Consider the following 26,962-nt stretch of genomic DNA (forward strand, 5'->3'; position numbering starts at 1 on the left):
TTATTGCAGAAAATTCCAGGTAATAATTTCTTTTATTATTTCCTACAACCCAAGATTATGTTTCCAGCTATCTTTTCCTCATGTCTTCCCTAGTGTTTGATAGGTGGGACAGGCTATCCATGTGGTTTTCCCAGCTATGCCTAGCATAAGCAGAGAATTTAGCCTGTTGATCCCAGGTGCAGAAGCCTCCTCCAGGTTGCTAAACACAGGCTTTATATGAAATTCCAAGCTAATTATCTGTCTGTCCATCAAGGAAAGTTCGTAAAAAGAGCAAATTAAAATTGTTGTTCCCAAACTTGCTCTCCCAACTCCCCTTTCTCTCCGAGATGACAGTGTCACAGACAGAGGTAGCAGCGACACCTCTGACACTTCCCCACCTCCTCCTTTCTTATTGATCTCTAATTATTTTCTTCTTGCGCCTCAGTATCCCCCAAACCAGGCTTGAAGCTGGTTTAGTTGTGTGATCTGGGAGAACTTTCTTCTCCAGACTGGGGGCTCGTGCTCTCATCTGTGAAGCATGTGATTTTCAGACTCCCCCCCCCCACTTAAATAAGATTGTGTTAATCAAATGCCTGGTTCATATTAATTTAGTACTCACTTTCAGCTAAGCCGGATGCCTCACTGATGTCCAATAATGGACAGTCTTTTCCGTCATTATCTCTGCATCTTTCCTTCTCTTTTCTACTCCCTCCTCTGCTTCTGCCTATCAAATCACAGAGAACCTTTACCAAGCACCCATCAAAGGCCATCTCCTGTTAGTCCCCAGAGGTGACGCTTATCACTTCTGAAATGTAAATGATTCTTGAACAGTATTTCATAGCTCACAAGGCACTTGGCATTATTGTCACACACCCTACCTTTGTAAATGTCATCTCTTCTTGTGGGCTTTTGTGTTTATCTCTCTTTCATAACCTATTTATATAACACATAGTTTTCAAGTGACTGAGGGGTATGATCAGCCAATAAAGGAATTGTGGATCCTGTAGAGGCCAATGAAAAGTGACTCAGAAATAAATCATTTAAACAAAGAATAAGACACCAAACACACTTCATATTTTGTGTGCTGATTTTTTAATGAACATTTTATAATCTTATAAAATAACTGGTGGTAGCTGTTTTACATTACAATACAGTAGATCAGCTCCTTTCACTGTGTTCCAATCATACCATCCCCTTGGGTGCTAACTGACACACTCAACAGCAATCACGCAGAATAGATGAACTGTCAAGACCAATGCCTTTTAATGTTGGAAAGGGAAGGGAAGAACCAAGGAGACTCTCAACTCACTGCTTTCTCTGCCTGAATCTGCACATTGTTCTTGTTGACCTCTTTCCTGTCTCTGGGATTGAAGACTGCCACGTTAGCCACTGAAGTCAGCCACTCCTCGGCCACATGGACCTCAGACTTCTAGTTATTAGGAACAAGAAGAAACGGAGAAGTGAATCTGGAACAAAGAACCAGACAGAGGAGCCTCTGCGAAGGGTCCTGGATGACATTATGGATGTGTAAGAGAAACAAGATGCAGACAAACACATGGGGACATGTGAGTTGTCCCTGGGATCTATGATCATTTTCTTTATTAGGGACTTGTGTTGCTCCAAACACTGAAGCCTGGGGACAAAGTCTAGACAAGACTGCTGCTGCTGTCTCTAGTTGATTATGGCTAAGTGGCCTTTAGGCTGAGGAGATTTTTATATACCACAGAAACGGTCCTCTTGCCTTCCCAGGGCATGGTGAATGTTGCCAAGGGAAAAACAAAGTATCTTCAAATGAACTATGGTGTGGAAATGCCCTCTCTGCTACTCTTAATTAACTTAACAGAAAGGCTGAGCATGGACACACGGGGCCATAGCCTTTCTGGGCAGGGCTATGCCCAGGATAGCTATTACCCTGTGTCTGGCTCTGTCTCATCTGTCATGATTGCCCAAGGCATCCTAGAATTTGGATGTTTCTCCAAGAGAACAATTTTATAGTGCATGTATGTGTGTGTGTGTGTGTGTGTGTGTGTGTGTGTGTGTGTGTGTATTTAGTAGAGAATCTAACTTTTCTCTCATTCTTTCTATTTTAAATTTATCAGGATCCAAAAATACATGAGTTGTCTCTTCTGACTGAGGGCACTAAGTGAGACCCAGACAGTGAACAGTATTTAAGCAACTGTTTTGTAACTAGGAATAGAGGCAATAAAGGAATTTTGGATTAATAAACTCTGTTCTTCTCTATCTCAATGACTCTGTTTTCCTTATTTGACTTACTTAAAGGTAAGAATGTGTACATTGCTACATCCACAGTCATTGCAGAATATTGCTCTTCTCGTGTACAGCAGGGATGATGTGCTGATGATGGTTAGTAATGTTGCCTTTCTCCTTTTATTGATCAGTTGCTTCATTGATAATGAAGAATAGGGAGAACACAAGAGAGACTGTGGAGATACCAGAGATGGCTTCAAATTTTGTCTGCTCTCAGTTTCTACTGAAGAAAAAAATTAGGGGGAGACAGAGCTCAGAGCCTTTGTAAGAGGACAAGACCAATGTTAAACAAGAGAAACTAACTTTCTAGGTCTGATCCAGAAACTGTTATAAGAACACAGAGCTAGATCAGATCTCATGGGGAAATGGGAGCCCACAATGGGTGGAAACAGAAGAGTTAATATGACTGATTTGTGTGCAGTCCATATAGCTATCGAATGTGATTGATTTGGGTGTAGTTCATACAGCTATTGAATGTGATTGATTTGTGTGCAATCCATATAGCTATCGAATGTGATTGATTTGGGTGTAGTCCATACAGCTACTGAACAAGAAATGGCAAAGATAACAACATGGACCCTACATAGTTGAAATTCTTCTTTCTCCCCACAGAGTGTCACCCTCGCTCCACATGTTCCCAGGCTCCCTTCCTGAGTTGCTGCAAACATTAGGTGCTGCCACTTGAATACGATTTATCTTGTCGCTCAGAGGATCACTCCAGCCTCCTCTGGAGCCTTGGGACAGGGACTTCCTCACTCATTCTGTCCTCTTATCCCCCACCCTGCTTTAATCCTGACCCTCCAACCTCTCTGACAGTCTTGACGCGTCCATCCCTCTCGATTCTTTCATCGCCTGTTACCTTTCCCTTACTGTGTTTCCAAAGCCTTTGCTTTTCTCAGAAAGTCAAGAGCTGGTGATGTGGCTGTGAATGACGGCCAGACTTTGGGACTTCCAACAAGGAGAGACACCAACCAGCCAAGTATGAAGAGGGTGTAAGTTCCTGTAAAGGCTGGTGTTCGGAGAATGAGCCCTAATACAACGAGACTGACTGGCTGGCAGCTACGCTTGGACTAGGCGCACGAAGGAGTGGAAAAGACCCTGGACTTCACCAACACTAATAGAGTTCTGAGAAGGGGAGGTTTGTGTGTTCCTTTTGCCGATACTTAGAAACCATTGTCTAGTTCTACTAGACTGCTGCCAAATGGGTTCCCATTTGTAACTTTCCATGCCTCTTGCTCTTAACATGCCAAATCTACCTCCCTTCAGCAGGCCCAGCTCCCAGGTCATAAAACGATGCTCAGCTGACAGGCCATGATCCAGAATTGCATTTCCTCTTTCTTCTACCTGCCAAACTGCCAATCCTGATCAATAGAAGGAGGGCAAAAGGACCTTTCTGTTCTCGAAGCTTCAGTATCCATCTGGACACGAACTTCACAGCAGCATGTGTGGAACAATGGATAACTTTTAGCTTAGTAAACAGCAAAATATATAATATATTCATATAATTATGTTTAAATACTTACAAAGACATAGCTAACTGCATTACTTAAGAGAGACTACTCAAAAGAAAGGCAAAGGGTCATTTTAGAGTAGATGAGCCCTGAAAGATGACAGTCCATCTGAAATGGGGATTAACAGAGTGTCCCTGGCAGCTTACCTTCTAATATTCTGATGGTGTTTTATACGCTGGGTGGGGTTGAGCCACTGACAGTGTGCAGCGTGGGGAAGAGAGTGAGAGCTGAGAAAAGGGTGAAGCAGAGGACAAATGGGGAAGAGGGATCCTGCCTGTCACCTTTCTCCTTCCTTTTTTAATCAACTGTTTTCTTTTAAAGACACTTTCGCCTATAATTCCTCCCTGTTTGGCCTACGTAATGCATTAATTGGCACCCACAAACATTCTCTTGCATGTCTTAATGACTCTCCATTTTAGGCTCTCCTTCAGTCGTGGGACCTGGATTGTTCATTCATCCTTTGCATCCTGCGGCGGGAGCCTCTCTCTTAGTCTGCCTCCAGGGTAGAGAGGGTGGGATCTGGTCCTAGAGTTACTGATTTTCTTCTGCCTTAGGGTCTCGGCAGGTGCACTCATCCTGGTCACAGTCCGCAGCAAATGGAATGACCTAGGGGAATGAACAGGAAGTTGAAATCATTAAGTTTTGTGTGTGTGTGTGTGTGTGTGTGTGTGTGTGTCAAGGTTCAAATTATCAATTGCCTTTAATTTCCCTCACTTGGTCCTACAAAGAAGAATAAGATCAGAGGTTTGTATCATAGATCAGTAATCAACACCAGGCCGTCTTGTGATATCATTTTAGGCAAGGGAATCCATCACTGCTTCCCTTTCTTCATCTATAAGGTGAGAAGACACCAGTTCCACCCTCCAGGAAACATCTTCATTCTTGGGATAAATGGATGGTGGAACACGTTTATACCTTGCTACACACCTATAACTGTTGTTGGCATAATTCCTAACATTACCGACAATGTTTAGTTTGATTGTTTCTGTTGCAATCCTCCTAGATGGAAAGACGAATGTCAGCACATCTCCTTGTGAGGACCACTACTGCCACACGGGAAGCCTAGAATCCCTAAATGTTCCATGTTTCTGACTTTGTGCTCTTGGGGCAGCGGGATAATCCCTGGAATCTTCATATGCATGAACATTTGCCTTTCTTGAGCCTAAGGTATACTGTGGGGTGGTGAGACATCACAACTCCTTACCCTCTGTGTGTGAGACTGTTAGCTCAGTTCTATGTAATTATCCCTCTCCCATTTCAGAGGTGACACAGAAAGGCTGCTTTTGTTCCTGCTTGTACTGTTACCAACAGATAAGCAATTCCTTTAATTAGAATCAAATTAGAATCAAAGACAATGGCTGCTACTGAGCCACGAGAGTGGTAAATACCTTTTGGGTACTCATGATTAAATGAGATAACCACCAATGTCACACATTAGTGCAGCTGCACTGAGGGATGGGTTTAGTGACTGCACATTTTGATTGGAGAACGGGTGAGACTGTTTGCACATATGAAATGGTGATGTAAGAGTCACCAGAGGTGTGGTGTGCCTTTATAATCTCAGCTTTTCTGTATACTGGCCCAGGTTCACACAGAATGAAACCGAGAGAGTTAAACAACTTCTTCCAAGGTGGCCATGCCTTCCTGAACATAGATAGACTCCTTAAGTAGCTATTTCCACAAGTAAGAATAGAAAATAGCCGGCCCTATTTCTGCCTTCTTGTCAACGTTCCTAATTTGTTTCTCTTAGCTCAAGACTGGTAAGTTGTCAGGGAAAGAGAGGGCCAAATTTGTTGATGATGTATTGAGTCCCTGAGCACTCCGTGTTGTCTCCTCGTTCATATGTAATGTTGAACATAGTGCCTGGCACATAGTGAGCAGAGGGGGCAGAACCTGTCTGTGGCACTCTAGTCTGTGTATAGCTCATCATGTCTTTATTGTGGAGATAATACAGAGAAGAAAATAACACCAGGAGATTTCCAATTGAATTTGCCAACGAGCTTCAAATATCACCAGAACACTTGCATTTTTTTACTCATAACATTGTAAAATTTCAGCTCACTCAGTTTTACAGATGTAAGGAGCTTATCTATTAATTTAACGGAGCCAAGAGTAACAGAGACAAAAGGGTATCAGACAAAGGGATGCTGCAGATCTGCTCAAGAGAGTGGTTCAGGTAGCTCCTGTAATTATATCCCTATGATGTACTTGTAATAGAGCAAAGGTAAGTAATAACCGGGAAGTTTTTTTCCACTGGTCATCTAGAACCTTTAAGAGAATGAAGACATTCTCTGGTCTGGGCAATGATAGACTGGCAGGAGACTTTCAGGAACAAAAGCCATTGCTGTCCCAATGGGTCACTGTATTGGAAAGATGTACTCACTACCCCTTTTCCTAATCAGCTAATCTCCTCATCACTCCAGAAACTCCTTACTCATTACCATTCCCTCCTAACGACTGTACCATGAAGGAGGGCTAGCCAGACCCCACTAATTCCCGGAGCCACATGACCTTCCCACCCACCCCAGGTGCTCTCACTTACCTTCTTGGAGGACAGTGTGGACGAGCAGCAGTCTCCCCCATCATAGCGGCAATAAGCCCGGTTATTGATGGTGTCACACCAACCATCTGCTTGGAAAGGCTGGGAAGAGATGGGGTCAGTGTCCTGTGTAGCTCCAGGGCCCCAGTTCCCCTCCCCTCAACTCACCTCTAACCTACTCCAACCCAATTCACAAAATACCCACGAGACTGGCGATGAACACCCAAAAGGCAGAACACATTCTCAAGTACTTGACAAGCCTTGAGAAAAGCTTTGTTCCCAAGGCTCTGTCTACATTCCTGCCTAGCACCTGTTTCTGCCCCAGTCTAAGATCTGTTTCTATCATTAAGCTTTCTGCTCAGTTACATTAGATTTCTGGTAATAATAAATCTTCATAGTATTATATTGTATACTTCCACATTTTAATTCTGTCTTTTGTTAGAAAAACGCCTGTGTTCTGAGCAATGTCGGCTCTATCAGTGAGAAGTCAAAATTGTGAACAGAGAAGAATCTCCCAGCTCACGTAGCCCTAGACATTATTCACCACACATCTTGCCTTTATACTACTTCCTTTCATTATTAGGCCCTTCTCCAAAGCCTGGCACTTAGAAGCCCTAGAAGTCCTCAACTTCTGTGATGGCCTTTATGTTGTCTGTCCAAAGTGAAAGTGGTTGGAGGTTAAGAATACCAGAGTTGGCACAAAAAAGAAATATTCCCACATGTTCAGCTAGGTACCTGATGCACGGCAGTTAGACACAGTGTTTGAGCAGGGAGTTGAACTGTTTCCATACACTACTGTTACTGCTGTCAGTAACAGGAACCAAAATGGGAAATGGGCCCAGACTAAACCAGAGTCAATGGACTGTTTCACCCCAAAAGGGAATGTGTGATAAGAACAGCAACCAGTAGTTGAAAAAACACTTCAGCCAACCAATGCATTGCTTCTCCAGATAGTTACCTCTTGAGGGAAATAAACTGCACAGCATCCAAGAGGGTCTATCAGCCAGCCTAACTGCACTGAAACCCTGGCTTATCCTCTCCCCTTCATGCGCGAATGTAAACGCATAGGAAACATGTCGTGGTCAAGCTCTTTGATTGACAGAACTTTGGCATTCAGAGACCACCTGTCAGTTACAGGTGAAGATCGCTTCCTCTCTCCGACCTTCCTTAAATGTCAGCTATGAAGATTATTCCATACTCCATATGCTTTGATAAAATAGATCACTCAATTCAGTAATGACCATGAAATAAAGTTCGGCAATTGAGTTACATCAGAACAAGTTTGTCCAAGGCATTACTTCAGTGTTTTGATTTATTCTATGGGGTCCTGAGGTCATTTGAATATCTCATCTCAGCTGTATACTCATTTGCCAACCACTGGATAGAAGCTACTTGTAGGGGAGACCTCAACAGCTGTTGCACAGCTGTACAGCAATGTCAGCTGAGAGCAGGAAGGGACACGAATTCTGTTTGCAACATAGACCTCTCTGTGAGAACAAACAAAAACCCAGAGGTGAACATTTCTCTTTCTCAGTAGAGCCAGTTGCTTTGGCTCCAGGAAGCTTGAGATGACTATATGAGCAGGCACGGGGGAGCGGATCCATCTTTTAAGATCCCTCCAGTTCCTCTTCCTTTTTTCAAGTGTTTCGAGAATAATTTACTCACCCAATACTAAGCTCTGTTACTCTTCCTCCTACCTTTCCTAATTAATTGGCCACACTTGGTCAGCTTCTTTTTTACTGTCTATATAATTGGTATGTTTACAAAAACGCACAGATCTCTCCACTTCCCGTGCATATATTTGCACACTCTTCAGAATGGAGGGAATGGTAAGGCTGGAGATGATTTCCTTTTCAAATAAAACTTATATTTTCTGCATGCATGTATGTGCATTTATGTGTGTGCTAGTGTATCTGTACATGTGTGTGCACGCTTGTGGAGGTGAGAGGCCAACTTTAGGTTTCATTATACAGGTTCCACCTGTGTTTTGGTTGTTTTGAGATGAGGTCTAAACCTCATCAAGTAGACTAGGCCAGAGAACCTTAGAGAGCTATCTATTTCTGCCTCCCCTGCACTATGATTAGAAGTGTGTAACAAAATCCAGGTTGGTTTTTGTTGTTGTTGTTGTTTGTTTGTTTTTAACAGGGGTTCTGGGATCAAATTCAGGTCCTTATGCTTGTAAGATAAGAACATCACAAACAGAGCCATTTCCCCAGTCTACATTTTCTAATAGTTTTAGGAAAAAATCCAGGGTAATTGTAACATCTTTACCATGGATAGTTTCTCATCTCAAGAACATAAGAGACTACATAATGAAGCATTCACAGCCTAGGTGACCTTCCCTAGGCCTCACTGGGTTTCTCTTGCAATGATCCCCAAATGATTTCTAAAAGCTCTTTGATTTTTACTCCTAAAAAATCATGGGGAGAAGAAAGAATTTCTAAGAAGAAGGTAGACATATAGAGAAATTTTGGAAAGACTCATGGGTTTAATATACTATCTACCTATTAGAATTGTTCTTTCCCTAATGTGCCAACCACTGCACCCTCAACCAACACAATCTCCTATGGCAATATGTGCCAAGGAAGACTGACAGTTTGAAGCCAAAGCTAAAAAGGAAAGAGCAGGAAAGAAAAAAAGACTAATTGATCCAAAGTTTGAAAACATTCAAAGACTGGATTTGGAGTAGACTTTTGTTGCAACAGTTGAATAAGTCAGACTCAGTACAATCCTCTCTCAAGACTATTCCTCAAGAGAGGGTATTTGGATGATTTTGGTCCTGTGTACAAGGAAACATTTCCCCCACCCGTATGTATGCTTCATTTACACCATAAGGTGTGCCCTGTAAGTGTATTTTTTAAACACTTAAAGCTTATTTCATAGAGGTCACTTTTTGATTCTCATTTTAATCATGCTGACAATGAAAAAAATCTATAAAATGCATCTACTTACACAACACAAAATCGTCAATAAGAACATTAGTTCTTCTCAATGTTCAGGAAGATTCATTTCCTTACTAAATATGCTTTCTATTGCACACACACACACACACACACACACACACACACACACACACAATTTCAGCTGTTATTTAGCATTGAGACAGAAATCCAAGCCTGCAGATAATAGCTAAAGTAAACTCATTAATCGAAGACTATTGGAGCTGTTCCTCTTACGACATTTTCCCTTTATTGTTGTAGGAGACTGTTTGTTCCCAGCTGCTCAGCTCCGAAATAACCACATACATTATTTGCAATACTGTTTGGCCAATAGATTAAGCATTTTACTAGCTAGCTCTTACATCTAGAATTAACCCATTTCTATTAGTTTTTATTTTGACATGAGGCTTGTGGCCTACTGGCAAGGTTCCAACTGGTGGCTCACGTCTTTCCCTTCTGGTGGCTACATGGCATCTCCTGACTCTGCCTTCTTTCTCCCAGCATTCAGTTTAGTTTCCACTGCCTAGCTCTACTTTGCCCTGTAACAACAGACCAAGCCAACTTCTTTATTCATTAACCAATAAAAGCAACACATATACAGAAGGACTTCCCATACCACTATATGGTATCCATTTTTATTGTTACAGAAAGGCTTATCTTGCTAACCTCTTAGTGGTAGCTGTATTGTAAGGTGAGATGACCAGATAAATCATAAATGAGAGTACACTTGGAACACACACCAGTCTATTCTGTCTGTATAGCTTTGGATGTTTCACTAAAATAAGTAAAATTTCTTCTTCATTAGTGCAATTATTATAGGAGGCTCCTTGTACACAGAATGAGCTGTTATTCTCATTATGTCCAATGATATTTATTGTTTTGCAGCTCTTTCCCCCAAAGACTGAGCCACAAAGATGGTGGCTCTGTTGTCTGTGGCTGTAGCATAGTTATTTAGCCAACCAGCCAACATTCTTGATTCTATACCTATATATGCAGGGTCTCTCTATCTCTATATACATATATATATATGTATGTGTATGTATATATAAACTCTACCTATATTGCAGGACCACTACATATATACACATATATATACATATACATATATATTATACATTTGTGTGTGTGTGTGTGTGTGTGTGTGTGTGTGTGTGTGTGTGTGTGTGTAAGATAGAGGTAGTGAAAACATAGCTCCCTCTCTTGGGGAAGGCCACTGTTAGTAGTCTCAGTCTGATTGGCTAGCTCAGTGCTGGAATCAAAATCAAAATGTGGATGAGAAATAACTTGATTTAGATTTAGGGATGAGAGGATCTACTTGTGGGGGCTTCTGCCATATCCTCAATGGATAATAATGTCGGACTAGGTGATTCTACAGGGAGGAAGAATCTGAAAGAACTATGAAAGGAGAAGAAAGACAATAGAGGAGGCCTGTTAGGTAGCCCCAGAGCCCACCCACAAGAGAGTGCCAAAAACTTTGATTGATAGGCTAGCAATGCAGTCCTTGTGTAGACAAGACCAAGAACTGTTTTCTTCTGCAGCTTCCAGTAGAACCTAAGACCACAACTATGTTGTAAAAAAGCAGTTCCCACCACCATCCTCCTGCTCTGGTAATGTAAAGGTTGGGATCTCAACCAGAAGGGACCCTCCCTCTGGGAACCTTGGGGCATGAATTCCTGTTTGATTATAAGGATGACTTAAACCAGGAGTAGGCATTAAAGCTTGGCTTCATGTCAAGCACTCTTTTCTCTCTGTGTGTCTTTTTTTTTTTTTTTTGGTTTTTCGAGACAGGGTTTCTCTGTGGTTTTGGAGCCTGTCTTGGAACTAGCTCTTGTAGACCAGGCTGATCTCAAACTCACAGAGATCCGCCTACCTCTGCCTCCCAAGTGCTGGGATTAAAGGCGTTCGCCACCACTGCCCGGCTTTGTGTGTGTCATTTTTGAACAAGCTTTCCTGTTACTCAGATGAGAAATCAGAGCACCCATTTGCTAACACTTTCTAGAATGTGTTGGAACTCCAAAGACACCTCTTTCCAGGCAAGCTATGATGAGACACTCACACGAAGCTCCACATAGTAGTCTGGTCTGTGGACCAAGTGGCCCCACCCACTTGCTCTTCAATAATGATGACATTTTGCTTCATTCTCAGCCTCACCTTGTACTATATGGCTTCAATGCCTGTATACTCCCAGATCAAGTAAATCTACAATTGCTATTAAACTATATTAAGATGAGAGACTTTTAAGATGGAATTGGGCCATGGGAGATCTGAACTCACAAATGGATAAATGCTAGTGTCTCAACAGAGAGTTTGTTGTAAAAGGGGAGATTGGCTTGGCTTCTTTGCCTTTCCGTAGCCACATTGTCTCTCTCCTGCTCCCATTTATAACCTACCTTTCATCATCAGATGAAAATTGGACCTTAAATGTCTTTAGACTCCAAAAATGGGATTATGGATTGATATTCATTAGAAATTATTCAGGTTTAAGTAGTCTTTGTTTCAACAGCACAAATAACTCAAGACACCTCAGCTATGTCCTCTGTATCCATAAGGCCTGGATTTTACATGCAACATCTTTAAAGGACAGAAAATGGGGAGTCCTGTCCCAAATCTTCCCTTATGATCTTGTACACAAAATTTAGAAGGCCTTTGATGCCTTTCATGCATGTATATTGCGAGAACTCCACTTGATTACCAATAAGATAATCAGTCCCATAAATTGGTTATGACAAAGACCAAAGGTAAAGACATGAATTAGTGGAGTTATAGAAAAGTGTGTGGTTCCTGTAACTAATATAATCTAGCAACCCCTCTTTTGGGTACATACTGAAAGGAACAGGGAAAAAGATTTTAGTTTAATTTAGTTTTGTTTTGCTTTTAATAAGGGCCATAGAAACAGGAAATCCCAGGGATAGATGTAGGCTTAAAGACTATTTAGTATAAAATGTGCACTTTACAAATAAAATGGGGCCTTAAGAAGTAAACTGTGTTTTAGAGAGATGGCTTAGTCAGTAATGTAAATGCTGTGCAATCACAGGACCTGAGTTTGGTTACCAGCACTCATGGGAAAAGTTAAATGGTGCCTCATAGTGTAATACCAGCACTAAGAAGACAGAGACAGAAGGATCTAGAAGGTGTTGCTCAGCCAATCTACTTGAATTAAGAAGCTTATGGTTCAGAGAGAGACCATGTCTCTCAAAACAATTAGAGAGTGATTGGGGAAGACATTGAACACGAACCGATGGCCTCCACACGCAAGTGCACACAACCGCATGTGCACACGTACCCACACACATGTATATACACTCATATTTAGCTTTCTTTAGTATCTCTACAAAAGGAGCTGAGGTGTGCACTGATAGAAAATAAACCCAGTATCCCACACAGAAAGAAAGAAAGCGTCATAGTTGTGAGTTTTCATGGGCTCCCATGTCTGCCTCTCTCTGTTTCTCAGTTGTAGACTAAGGTTTATCCCAAATAAGTGCCCTAGCGCTTTAGTTTCCCTGAGACTTGACGCTTGCTGATCCATTTTACCTGAAGATAGCTATCCCCAGGAGGAAGCACTGGTGTGTTCCAATCATATCAACAAAAGCATTGCATTCTGGGCATCAGGTGCTAAATCTAGGCAGTTTGATGTTACACTGTGGTCATCAGAGGCAATGAGGAAAGGAAGGCACTCTTGTCTTCCAGCGCTCACCCCTTGGTGTGAGAGAAGGCATGTCACAGCTGTGTGGTTACAATAGTCTTGGAAATGAGATATTAAAATGAATATCTTAGAAACTTTTAGTTACATCTTTCTCTGGAATCTCTTATCTGGCTTTCCGAATCCCCAGTTCTTCCTGACTTAGAGCTACTATGGCATTTTTTATGTATGTACAACATGAAACTTCATACTCCGGATGTTTGAGCAAAGGCTTAGGATCTTATAACCTTTCTAGGTCCCAGCCTCTAGTTCAATCTAGACATAGTACTTTCTCAACAAATCAATTTATATGATGATTCCTCTGTTTAAAAGTGAGAGGCTAAGTTCATTTGTCTACTTTATGAATAGATCCCTCCTTTTCACTATTCCTCTACTGAGAGGACACTTGGTAGAAAAGTCGCTTTATCTCCAATGCTACACAGAAAAACCCTGTCTCAAACAAAACAAAACAAAACAAAAAAACGAAAAAGAAATGTTGCTTTATAAGATTCACATCATTTACACACGTTTACATTTATAGTACATCTTTAAAAGTATTGATAGGCATCAATTATATCAGTAGATTAATATTGTAATATATTAGAAATTCTATTGTATATTAGCAATGATATGCATCAATTTCTGCAGGTAAAAGTCAAATAAAGAAAATGTAAACCCTATGTATAAACCACCTAAAATGAAAATGGAGGGGGGAATTAGGAAGGGTGGGAAGTATGAGTGAGGCAGGAGAATGAGGGAAAGGAAACGTGGAGGGGCAGCCAAACTTGTGTATAAGAAAATATAACTAATCAAAATTTAAAGAAAAATTAAAAACATTCTCTCAGTTTCACAACTAAGATTTTAAGAAAGGGAGAAAAATTCTCCAGGGAACAAAAGAGAAAGAAAATGAAAAATGTAACAGAAAGACAGTAAATTATGAACATCTTAGGGGTGACTGCGATGAGGTCCCAGATCTTTGCAAAGTGTGGAGGAATCACTGACACTGTCAGTGTTCTGCTCAGAGTGCTCATGAGGGATGCAAAGAATGGCAGAACCATAGCTGACTTGCACAGACAGTGTGCCTTACCTGGAAGACTTGGGGTCTGGTCCTGCTTATTAGCTGACTTGCACAGACAGTGTGCCTTACCTGGAAGACTTGGGGTCTGGTCCTGCTTATTAGCTGACTTGCACAGACAGTGTGCCTACATGGAAGACTTGGGGTCTGGTCCTGATTATTAGATTTGAAGTCTTCAGATCTTTGACTCAAGCTTTTGCTAAATTCATGAATAACTAAGATGCCAAGAACCTCTAGATTTTCAGCTTAAAGGAACAGCACATCAAAGGCCAGGGCTCAATTCTATCATCAGTAAGCAAGAAGCAGTTGTAAGAAATTCATGAACAGACACATTCTATTGGCTATCAGAGGGATGCTGACATAGGCTCTAGTCATTTTATCTTTAGTCTTTTCAGACCTGGGGAGTAGATTTAGGGCTTTCAACCTGTTAGGAAATCACTCTACCACTGAATTGTACCCACTGCCCCTTTTTCTGACAGTCTTGCTAAGTGGTGTACTTGAACTCACTCAGTAGCCCTGTTTAGCCACCCCAATGTCTAAGATCACAATGTCTGTGCCACCATGCCTGGCTTGGGGGCTAGTCTTCTAGTCTACAATGTATTTATGTTTCTTGTGTAGTTTTATGGACTCTCTATAAGACTTCCAAGTTCTCCAGGTGCAGTCTACCAGACCTACAGCGAAGGTAAATATGCCCTCTTACAAGGACTGAAAGAAAGCCTCAACATAATCTGTTTACTTATAATACCTGACATCAGGAACAGAGCAACTTCTGATAAATGCCTTAGAAATCAATATCCATTGAGCAAAGTAGTTTAAAGAAGTTGAAATAAAAGAAGGAAAACAAACAAAATAAGATCACATGACTTCCTTCTCTGCAATGTCTCATCTCCTTCAAAAGACCCAGAGCAATAACCTTCCTGTCACAGAAAGCATAAAGACTATGAAGCCTGCAAGAAGACAATAGGTACAGATACCATGTTACAAATGCTCAGAGTCCTGCCTTGTTCACCCCTCCCCCTGGCCCGCTATAGTCTGCACAAGTCACTGTGCTATAAATGATAGCACCTTTGCTTGAGCATGGAATGCCAGTGCCCACCTCACAGATTACTGTATAGCATAGATGAACCAATGGAACCAGAATGATTAAGACAGTTTTATACCCATAGCAAACATTAAGCAACTCAGTTTTATGAATATAGGAGAGGATACCACCATGTAGGCCTCAGAGCCTCATGAATGAGCTTTCTGCATCAAGGTCCTGGTAAACAAAACCTCAAGATTCTACTACCAACACCTTTGGAATAAACCACAGTTGTTCCTGTCTTTGACAATTTCTTGCCCATTCACTTTCATTACATACAGAAGGATCTCTGTCATGGCAGAGTGAGGGTCAGGTATATGGGAAATGAGTTTGGAATACGTAAAACCGAAAGAGGAAGTCCTGCCTTGGCTCTAAAAATCCTCAAAGCATAACAGTAACCTGGGTATCTCAGTCATCACAGGCTCCTCTTCTCTGACAGTAAGAATGAATGCCTTGGGACACAAGGAACAAAATGGCAGAAAAACAATCTTAATTGAGAGGGAAGGCATAAAAAGCAGAAATCAAAACAGTCCAACTCATTAGTTCATAAAGGCAATTCTGAAGAAGGCCCATGGGAGTCACCTCTCAAAATTCAACAAACATCAGCTTAGTCTGATGCATAGGTGCTGATGCACTAGACATCGGGTAGATGATGTAAGAGAACAGCGAGCTCAGGTAGAGTGCACTGGTGAAGCAATCACTTAGCATCCTAGAGGCTTTGGTCTGATCCCCCAAAACCTGGTGGGAGGAATTTAGAGAGGAGAGTTACCTGGAAGTACCCCTGCTTGTGTGATCCCCCTAGAACTGGATTCTTCTGTGTACTTCTGACCTTGAGACACAGTGGGCACCAATGAACTAAGGAGAGGACCGGGAATTCCCTGAACAAACAGCTGTTAAGTCATTGCTCTTTTAAAGAAGAAAGCCCAAGTTTGTCAGGAGAGCATGCAAGCCACTTGTCTCACACCAGTTATGAAAATAAGAAACCCCATGAGCAGAAACAGACAGTTCACCCAGGCCTGTTTCAGTATTTATTTTTGGAGAATTTTGAACACAGACTTGGGTTGTATCACTAAGATAAGTACTCTTGACCCAGGTTTGTTGCTTGCAGTTTACTTCCCAGTACCCACCTCCACTGTAGCTCTGGGAAATCCCTCAAATTCACATGAGCATAGATACATAAATTAAAAAAAATCTTTAGGTGAGGCAGTGATGGTGCATGCCTTTAATTCAAGCACTAGGTGGGCAAGGGCAGGCGAATCTGAATTCAAGGCCAGCCTGGAACAGAGTGAGTTCCAGGACTGTCAGAGCTACACAGAGTAACCCTGACTCCAAAATGAAAAGAGAGAAAATGAAAGGAGAAAAAAAACTAAACAGCATTCATGATGTTGTGTGCATCAATTAGGGAGGACATAGTTGGTGTGCAACCAGATTTTAGGGCATAACTGATAGCAATCTAGACTAGACTAGGGTTACATGGGAACAGATGCACCAGAGAAAGGGAAGTCAAAGAGCTGAAGGGCAAAAACTTGGTTGTTATTTTTTATGGTTTTGGGACATGGAATTGGGTTTAGATGTCTAGATTGCCCAAGGAGGAGTTCTGAGTGATGGTGGGGTGTGTAGGTGGCATAAAGTGAGCTGGAAATGGAGAACTCGGTGCTCTCAGAGTCTGCAAATATATGCCACATAGTTTGGTGATAAATAGGAGTCACATAATATTTTGTCTTCAGGTGAGGCCTCTAGGTGGGAAAAGATTCACCCCTACCTCTATCTCCAACTAACAGTAGCCACTACCATGGCTCTCAACAGAAATGTGGATGGTAAGTTTGCAGGAGTTCTGTGGCTTGGATAGGATTTTATGGAGGGATGTGCATCTCTGTCTGTATCTTGGAGACAGTTGGAGCTGTGATGTGGGATTCCTCTTTGTATGCTGTGAATACTGTTGGTTAATAACGAATCTGCTTTGAACCTATTGCAGCACAGAATAGGGCAAAGTGGGAATTCCAAACAAATAGAAAAAGAGAGAGTAGGCAAAGTCAAAGATACACCATGTAGCTGCTGGAGGAGAAAGATGCCAGCCACCACCCAGAACCTTGCCTGTAGGCCATGACATTGTGGTGATGCACAAAATAATAGAAATGGGCTAATTTAAGATATAAGAGTTACTTAATAAGAAACCTAAGCTAATAGACTAAGCAGTGTTATAATTAATATAGTTTTCTGTGTGATTATTTCAGGTTTGGGCAACAAGAACTAATGAACAACCTCCACCTACAAATTGGTGCCAAAGAGATCAGCTATATCCATGTAAAATCTAAGAAAGCTTGGAAAGGAATTATAGACACAAAAGAACAAATTAAGAGCAGATTTTGGTGACCACATTTTTTTTTCAGATAGCCTCTGTCTGTTGGAGGTGAGCAGAGGTGTGGCTCCTCTAAGAGAAGGCTTCCTGATTCAGCAGGAGCAACCAAAACTGAGCTGCTTCTTTAAAAGGGCTTCCTCATTTGTGCTAGTTGTACAAACAGCTCTGGCTCTTTAAGATCGAGCCTTAGAATGGGGTTTGTAAACAGAGTGCTACAACTTGCTTAATGGCAACATAGACTTGCTGTGTGTCTGAAAATAGGGCCGTAAGCATGACTTGCAGAGATGGCACTGAATGGACCTCTGCCATGTTAGACTGGGTAGAGCCAAAAGGCAAAGCAACCTTAGTCCTAGCCATACCACTTAGCATTTTTAGAATTAGTCCTGGACAGAAAAAGATTACAGATATACAATAAAGACAGATTCAGATGAAAAATACCTCTAAATGGGCCACAGTGTTGGATAAATGTATATAGGCTTGGGAGAGAGAATAAAAAGAATATAGACAGTTATAAAAAAGAAATAGTTTGAAAAATAAATCAAAGTCTTTAAAGAGACAGAGTACAGTCAAAGATTAAAGGAATAAAGAAAAATAAGCCTCGTAAAGACAGAATATACACGGAGAGTCTGGATTTTTCTATATTATTGTGTTCACTTTGAATTTTTTGACTGCGAATGAGCTAAGTATAGAGAGATATTTGATTCTAAGCTAAACCAACATATATGTTTTAAAGGTATCTTGACTTCAAAATTTGGGTCTAAGGATATGCTGCTTTGGAAAAGAGGTTCCACTTTCTACAGAGGGTGAGAACCTGTGGATTCCTTCCAGACTATGTTGTTTGATGGACCAAGACCCCTGAAATGTCACCGTAAACTCCTAAAAAACACCTCACCCAATAAACAGCAGGAAGCAGTATGAAGAGAACTATGTTCAAGTTCCTTAATATTGTTTATAAATGTTTGTTCACACTTAAAAGAGGAATACGATATAGAGATGAATACTTTTCATTGGTATGGATCTTGGTTTATTGATACAAATTTAAGGTTAATTTTGTTATATGTATATTTCTGCTCTTAAGGTATTGTGTTTGTGCAGCTCATTTACAAATGTAATGTATAATTAAGAAATATAGGTTAATAGATAGTATCTATGATAATCAAACTTGTAGTCATGATAGCTAGGTTTTCTAGATATACAGAGATGTATTTCAGATAGCTAGATATTCTTCAAGCTTGTAGTCATGTTACTTAGGTTTTCTAGATATATAGAGTTATATTTCAATTAGATAGGTATTCTTCAAACCTTTCAAAGACTAATAGAATATGGCATTTAGAATGTTTTAAGAACTTAGGACTTTTCTTGACAATGAGACACATCTGCCCCTGAAAGTACCAATCTACTTCAAGTGGATGATGGCCATTAAAGAGGCTCCTTATGGAGCTTGTTAGCTATTTGGACAAGGAAATTGCTCTTGCTTAGACTGCTTGATGTTATACAATATAAACTGGACATACAGGACCAACAGAAAAATGACTGCTAAAGTTGCCTAAAGAAGGTGAGACAGTCCTTCAGGGTTCCTGTTTCATGAAAGAACTGCTGGACATTTTTCAGGACACAGAAGAAAGCAACTGATGAACTTTGTCAGTGCAAGGCAAAAGAGATCTTCAAATTTCCTGCTTCATGGGAAAGTCTGCCAGATACTATGGGCTTGAAGGCTAAAGATGGGTGCTCCAATGTTACAAAAGAACTTTAGGTGACTGTTCAGGCAATGAGGTGTCTCTGTCAATTCTAAAGTTTTGGAAGTTGCTTACAATGCAGTTCCTGTTTACTTAAGTAATATTATATTCTTCTGGAGACTTTGATGGAGTTGAAGAACAGATAGTTATAGTTATTCTTTTCCTTAGTTATGATAAAAGATAGATTAGATATAAAACCTTAGGCTCACAAAGATAGAATAAATGATAGAGTATTTTCCTTAATTTGCCAAATGTTAATGGACTAAATAGTGTAACTATAATTCTTGCTTGATAACTTTTTATTATATATAATTTTACTATGTTAAAGTTAAAAACCTTACTTTTTATTTAGACAGAAATGTGGAGTGATGTGGAGTTCCCCTCTGTATGCTGTGAATAGCACTGGTTAATAAATAGGCTGCTTTAGACCTATTGCAGTGCAGAATAGGGAAAGACAGGAATTCCAAACAGATAGAGAAGGAGAGAGTAGGTGGAGTCAAAGAGATGCCATGTAGCTGCTGGAGGAGAAAGATGCCAGCTGCCACTTGGAACCTTGCTGGTAGGCCACAACCTTGTGGTAATGCACAAAATACTAAAAATGGTAAATTTAAGATGTAAGAGTTAGTTAATTAGAAGCCTAAGCTAATAGGCAAGCAGTGGTGTAATTAATAATGTTTCTATGTGATCATTTTGGGTCTGGGAAGCCCTGAAACCAATGAGCAGCTTCTGACTACAGAGCTGAAGAAATTATTTTCTGGCACAGATGTATGTGCACTCTGACTGAGTCCTCCATGCCTTTCCTGTCTTCCCACCCTCATCTCTAATCCTCCCACCCTATCTAGGGAAGAGCCACCAAGACTGAGTCACCATGCATGGAGAGGAGAAACTGGGTGGAGAGGTGATTGGTGTATCTGGATATGGATTCTTCATATGCCTTGAAGCTTTTCTTACAGTTAAATGGAAGAGGTCATGAAGAGGTACCCTCCGGCTGGAAAGAAGGTCTTGGCTATCATGGTGGCTTAATGTAACCTTCTAGGTATAGGCAGGCTCCCAATAGGCTCTTTAAGACAACAGACTAAATGACTCAGGGAAAATAGCAGAATTTCAGGCCACTGTGAGCATCGTGCTACGTGGGATTGGACCTTGGAGTGCCCTACCCTGGTCCCCTCAGTAGATGGCTACTCCCTCAGTTCCTCCTCTCTGTGTCTCCATCAGCTGCCCTGACAGGCCATTCCCTCTATGAATGGAACATTTAGAGCTCAGTTTCCAATTTTTGGAAGCTTGCATTCTCGTAGGAGGTGAGGGCATGGAATAAAAAGAAGCAGGTCTGAGGCAGAGATAGAAATCCTGCAGAGATGAGAAAGGAAAGCACAGAATGTGACCCTAGACTCTAGGGCCTAGAGAGTCTGGGTAAGTTGTTGGGGTTCAGTGAAGCTCTGGAGCTTACTCCTCCCTCTGCCTCTGACTTCTGGCTCCTTGGCTAGTCTACAGCTCATGGGAGGTAGAGGCAGGCTGAGCTGGCCACCAGAATGTTACACCACAGCGCCAACATGGATGCTCATCCCTGCCCCCTACAATACACACACTCATGCCAGGGAGCTCAGCATTTCTTGGCTATCCAAGCCGGCCCATGGAAGATGACTGGGAATGCAGACTGTGGGAGGAAATGACAATATTCATTGTTTGGATTAAATATTATTCTTGGCTCTCCTGCTGTTTGCTGAGTGTCTAATTTTTTCATTTCCCATTCTCTCTCATTCTGTTCTTCTCCTCTGCCCTTCCTCCTTTCCTCTCTCTCTTTTTCTCATCAGTCAAGCCCATGAAGAAAGGTTAGAGGGAAAAGTGGAGACTCCTAAGATAAAGTTGTTTAGGGAAAAACCACAGTAGGTGAGAAAAACTTGTCAAGGCAGTGGTTCGCTCTGAATGGGACCCCACTCAGTTTTTTCTGAGTTTTCTAGGGCCAGAACCCACAGATTTTTCTCTTTTTTTTGTATATACGCTGTATGTGCATGAGTAAGCAAATGTGTATATGTAAGTGCATGTACTCATATATACAAACCCATCTATGGTACACATATATGACACAGCACAGATATTCCCACTCACATCTGTGAGACACATACTATATAATTACTAACACAAAATTACGACATAGATATATAACATATGCGCCCATACACACACATATAATTCCTCTAGATGTCTCAAATACAAGTAAACAAACCTAAAGATCAAACTATCTGTATAAAACACAAAGTTCTTCTTTATGCACCAAAGGCTATTTTTAACTTGCATGTGGTGCCTGCTGTGTCTGCTAAACTGTATGCACACAAATCCTTACCGTAACTGAATATGAATGATGGCACTATTATACATATTTTAAAATCAAAAAGTTTTCAGGACTTGAACTATCAGAGAATGTGACTGACAAGAGCCCACAGAGCCACTGTCTGAGGTGCAGGCCGGTCAGGCTCACAACACCTCCAACACTGTGATCACCTTGCTCAAGCATTCTTGACTCCCCTCTTCACTATTTCATATCTAGTCCAGTCCCTCAGCAAGGTCATCAGTATTGGCAGCCCCCTTCTGTTTCAAGAGAGAGCAATGTCATGGAAATATATAAGAAATGTATCTTATCAGTTATTAAATGTCTGGCTGGAGGGATGACTCAGCAGTTACTAGTGTTTCCTGCTCTCATAAAGGACTTGGATTGGGTTCCCACCTACATCAGAATTCTTACAACTTGTATCTCTAATCCTTGATAATCAGATGTTCTCTTCTAGCCTACTTGGGCACTGTACACACCAAGATACATGTATAAACAGGTAGGTATACACACATACACATCAATACAATGTTAAATACAAATTTTAAACTTTAAAGAGACACTGAATGCCAAAACATTTATTATGAGCCAAGTGTAAGACTCAGAGCTAGGATTCTGTCACATCTAATTTATACATTTTGTGCATCTCCTGCATGTTTGTTATCATAGCATGTTTTACATATAACAAAGTTATTATCTTAAGGAGGCTCCTGTTGCTTGATCATATAATAAGGAAGAATATGAGAATCACCTGAGACAACAGAAAATAAACTAAAAGAAAATGAAGAGAATTCCCTGAGCCTAATTATGGCGTCAACAATGGGAAAAGGTGAGAAATGCTGTATTTAGAAGAACTTTAAGGAGTCTATGGGTTCAGACTTAACCTTTGAAGAATGAATAAGAGTTGAGCAGAGAGCGAAAGAGAAGCATCCCAGTAGGAAAACTAAAGATCAGCCAAGATTTGAGATGGAAAAAAAGAAAAGAAAAGATGTATCTGTGGTTTTCTGCTTCAAGAACTAATGATCCAGGTTTGGAACTGTGTCAACATCTCTATCCAGAGGAATTTGGTCCCTATCCTGAAGACAACAGAGAACAACTGAAAGGTTTTGCGAGCAGAAGAGCATGGCAAAAGCTGTCCTTTCTAGGGTGGATCTGAGGACAGTCCCGAGAGTGTTTGGGAGAGAACTGGGGGCACACTGAGCGTGGAGAGGTTCAGCTCTCACAGCCTGGGCTGAGGAAGACAGACCAAGCACTTGTAATGTGGATAGATAAAAGCAAGCAGAAGTGGTGTGACGGAGGGAGATTGCCAGTAATAGCTGAGTGCTTAGATCTGAGGAGAAGATTGGTGGAGATAAAGGTTTATAACATTCTGCCTATTTGAATCACGATATGTTTTTCTTAAACAATTTGCTCACTGAAAGCCCAGCTAGAAAGAATCCTCCTTGCCACCCTCCAGGGACTGAGTCATGGGACTCACAGCCCAATCAGGCAGCCAAGCCTGTCCTCACTGACAATAAGAAGCTGTATACATGTTACTTTCCCGTGTAAACACAGGTCTAGAGGGGCCCAGAACACTTTCCGTTCAACCCAATCTCTGCCAGCCTTTCTCCACAACTTAAACACAACTACTTTATGACCTCTTGGGAATATCCAGGTCCAGTTAAGTTGAGGAATGGCAAGAGGGATGGGTCATGTTTATTCTAGAATACTCTCTTGCCAACACTCTTGTTTCTTTTTGCTCGGTCTAGTTTTTAAGTTCTTGTGTCTCTGAACAATTCAATTTGTGTGGTTAATTGCTGTGGTTCTCATTCTGAACCTGTCACGCCATCCTGGGTTGTCAGCTGGCTCTTCTGTTCTCTGTTAATTGGTCTGTCTCTCCCATTTCACTTTCACCCATATGGAACCTATTCTTTGTGAAAGTGTCTTGTTTACATTCTCTTTATCTACGGGATGCTTGTCTGTGTATCTATCCACTCATCCACTGATCAATCACATCTGTTTTGCTCCATGTTCTTTGGTCTCTGAGTACTGCTAGGCAGAGTTCCTTGACATACCTCCTCTACCCGGTCTTCCCTGGGCTCAGAGCTTGCAAAGCCAAGGGAGCTGGCCTAACAGGTGGTAGTCAGCAACCCACACTCACCTCTCAGTGCCCTTCTCCTTCCTATTTGATGTCATGTATTTGTTTCTCTGGTTTTAATCTTATCAAGCGGTTTATGTTAGAATAAGAATGAGTTCACTTACTGGTTTTACATTTGCTACCTCTGGAGCTAATTGCATGGTCAGCCATTCATTTCCTCATTCATAGAACAGTAATGGCTACATAAAAAAATAAGCGCACCTGACATGCAATGCAATCAGTAATGCCATTATTGTATAACTTGAGATGAGAAGCTTTCTTTATTGCTATTTTTTGAGCACATGATAATACTGAAGCCTGAAGCCTGATAGTTAGTTCCCTGTCTGTGAAAGTAGAGGACAGTCACCCACCCCTAGGGTGGCTTCTCAATCATTTATTACTCTTCCTGTCTCTTTACATTCTGTAATCCAAGGATCTTACCTTAGCAACAGTACAATAGAACAACAATATAGGAAATGGCCTCAATACTAGCAAGATACCTCCATAATATCAGAAACACCCAGTTTCATAGCCAGCTCACTCTACTGAGAGCGGATGCTCAGCTGCAGTGTGTCAACGTTTATCCAGCCACTTATTGATTCTTCCGCCATCCCCACCTTCATGCTGCACTGACCTCTCCGAAGATCTGCATTATCCTACCATAGTATCTGTATATGCTCAGCCTTCGGAAAGCAGCTGACACCCTGGAGACCAAAGACTACAAGGTATCTGCAACTAAATAAAATATAAGATGATCTATATGGAGAAATGAATATTTACAGAAGAAATGAGAACAAACACAACCTTCTCAGAATTACCCAGTGGAGCTGCAGGTCTTTTTAAAAATTGGAAATCCCAATGTTAGCTTGCTCCTGTATGTGTGTGTAAGAGAGAAAGACAGAGAAAGAGAGTAACCATGAGCTAAAGCATGTTATTTAGTCAATTTATTGAAGTTTTTACTGATTTATCAGCCCTTCCACATTTCCAGCACTTCTCTCTCAAGAGAGGATGCATGAAAAGGTGTGAAAGGTGGGGATGGGGACGATGGCTCAGGGGCTATGAATGTTTGCTGCATAAGCACAAGATCTGAGCTGGAATCCCCAGCGCTCAGGTAGAAACCCAGGCATGTGAGTCCCATGTTATGAGGTGCAGAGGCAGGAGGATGGCTTGGACTTGTTGGTATTCCTAATGGTTCCCTGCCTATAGTAACTTTTGGACAGGTTGTTTTCATGTTCAGTGAGAAACACTGTTCCAAAGAAATGAGGTGGAAAATGATAAAGCAAGATACTGACACTTCCTCTGGTCTCCAAGCATATGTACATGTGGCTAAAGATATACTGTATACATATGACAGGGAGAGAAAGAGAGAGAGAGAGAGAGAGAGAGAGAGAGAGAGAGAGAGAGAGAGAGAGAGAGAGAGAGAGAAGGAAGAAGAGGAAGGAGGAAGAGGAGGAGGTGAAGGAGGAGGAGGGAGAGGGAGAAGGAGGAGAAGAGACCCACAGGAAGAAAGTCTCAGAGGGTAAAAAGACCCATGCCTTCTGGTATTCAGGTTCAAGTTTGTCTGGACAGATCTGGCCATCAGGATGGACACAGAGTACACGATATCAGAGCAGATGAGACATGAACAACACAGGAAGGTGTAGGCACTCACATTTTAGCTACAGTATCCTCAAGGTCAGAGGGGGCTCCAAAGACGGAGATGATTCTTGGAAATCAAATAACATTTCAGTCATGCATCACCAAGTTTAATATTTCCCACATTAGAAGACTTTGGTTGAACCTAATCTCATTTTTAATTAGTCCTCATATCACCCAGTGAGGCAGATTAATATAATCATCCATATTCCACTGATGGGGAAAATGAAACAAAAGGCCATGCTCCAAGGTCACTTGGGAAATGAGCAGTAGAGGTGAAAATTGAACTTAAACATTACAGCAGCAAGGGAGAGGACACTGAGAATAGGCTTCATCTATGTTGGTTCCAGGTTCTTCATGTCTGCATGCTATAGACTCCGTTTGCTATCAGGTTTCTGTAATCTAAAAATAAGATACTAACTCTAGTTCAGAACCGCAATATTCCACATTTAGTAAGTAAAGAAATTTATCAAAGGATGACAAGAACAACTGGCTAAAATGGGCATTACTAATCCAAAAGTGAATATTAACATGCATCAAAATTGATATGACATTCTGTTGCAAATATAGAAGATATATTTCTATCTTTCCATGCCTCTAACCCTCAAGAAGCTGGCCTACCTGGATGTTCAAAATAGGTGCAGCAACAAAAAGCACACATCTCCAGCTGAATAGGCAGGAGCCAGGACTTTTTGCTCTCCTCTAGCCAGTAAAAGCTAAATCCCATTGCAATAGTGCCTGAATTACAGTATTATGTGGTGCTGGCTCTAGAATGCCTATAGATAATGACTGTTGCAGATATGTAATTCTCTTTAGTAAAATGATGTAGTATTTGCACATCTGCATATATTTTCTTGTACACTTTAAATCATCAATATCTTATTGCAATTCCTAATCAAATGCAAGTGAAATATAAATAGTTGTGCTGCATTGTTCAGTGAATCACGACAAGGAAAGAGCCTGCATGTGATAATCACAGATGAAGTATTGTGTAAAGCATCTTCTCTGCACCGTTAGGTGAAGCCATGTTGTAAAGCTCCTGGGTATGGATGATCAACAGTAGTGTTTTATTAGAAAGGCCATCTAAGGGCTAGTGAGATGGCTCAGAGATTAAGGTGGTTTTTCCAGAGGACCTGAGTTCAATTCCCAGCAACAGCATGGTGAATCAAAACCTTCTAAAATGAGATCCAATGCCCTCTTCTGGTATATAGGCAGAATACTGTGTACATAACAATTAAATCTTAAAAAAGAAGAGAAAGAAAAAGAAAAGGAAAGGCTGTCTAAGACTGAAAGTAAGACAATATCAAGGGGGGGATGCAAGTCAAAAATAGACCTTCCCTCTAATTATTACAACCTTTAATCAGGTTAAAATGGCATGGAGAAAATCATTGCAACTAACAAAACGAATCCTAGAAATGACACTAAGTCTTTCATCCAAAAGAAGCCAAATTAGTTCAGAATGGAACTACAGACCTCGTCAAGTGTATGAACAACTGGAGAGTTTTGCCTTTAGAATACCAATTGGGCCAGATTTAAATATATACAAAACCATAAAGCCTGCAAGTAGCATGGTGTCAAAAATCACTATCAGTTTGGATGAAGAAGGATCCTTACATATGAAGAACTTTGGTGTGGTTGAGTTCTACCAAGAGACAGAAGAGTGAAAAAAGTGGCTCAGATTTCCCAAAAGAAATGTTCTTCAATGTTCCCTTTATGTGA

General features: G+C 41.1%; 1 protein-coding gene across 1 annotated transcript in view; it reads right to left on the reverse strand.

Annotated features, from left to right (window-relative positions):
* Positions 1-3,965: 3,965 nt before the first annotated feature.
* Positions 3,966-26,962, reverse strand: part of Pappa2 (pappalysin 2) — a 238,598-nt gene continuing 215,601 nt past the window's right edge. Inside the window, exons 21-22 of the mRNA XM_075987453.1 lie at positions 6,301-6,399; positions 3,966-4,364 (exon numbers count right to left, since the gene is read on the reverse strand). Coding sequence (XP_075843568.1) covers positions 4,290-4,364; positions 6,301-6,399 — 174 coding nt within the window. The 3' untranslated portion in view covers positions 3,966-4,289. The remainder of the gene's footprint in view (positions 4,365-6,300; positions 6,400-26,962) is intronic.

Source organism: Microtus pennsylvanicus, chromosome 10 (assembly GCF_037038515.1).
Source record: "Microtus pennsylvanicus isolate mMicPen1 chromosome 10, mMicPen1.hap1, whole genome shotgun sequence".
Taxonomy (NCBI): Eukaryota; Metazoa; Chordata; class Mammalia; order Rodentia; family Cricetidae; genus Microtus; species Microtus pennsylvanicus.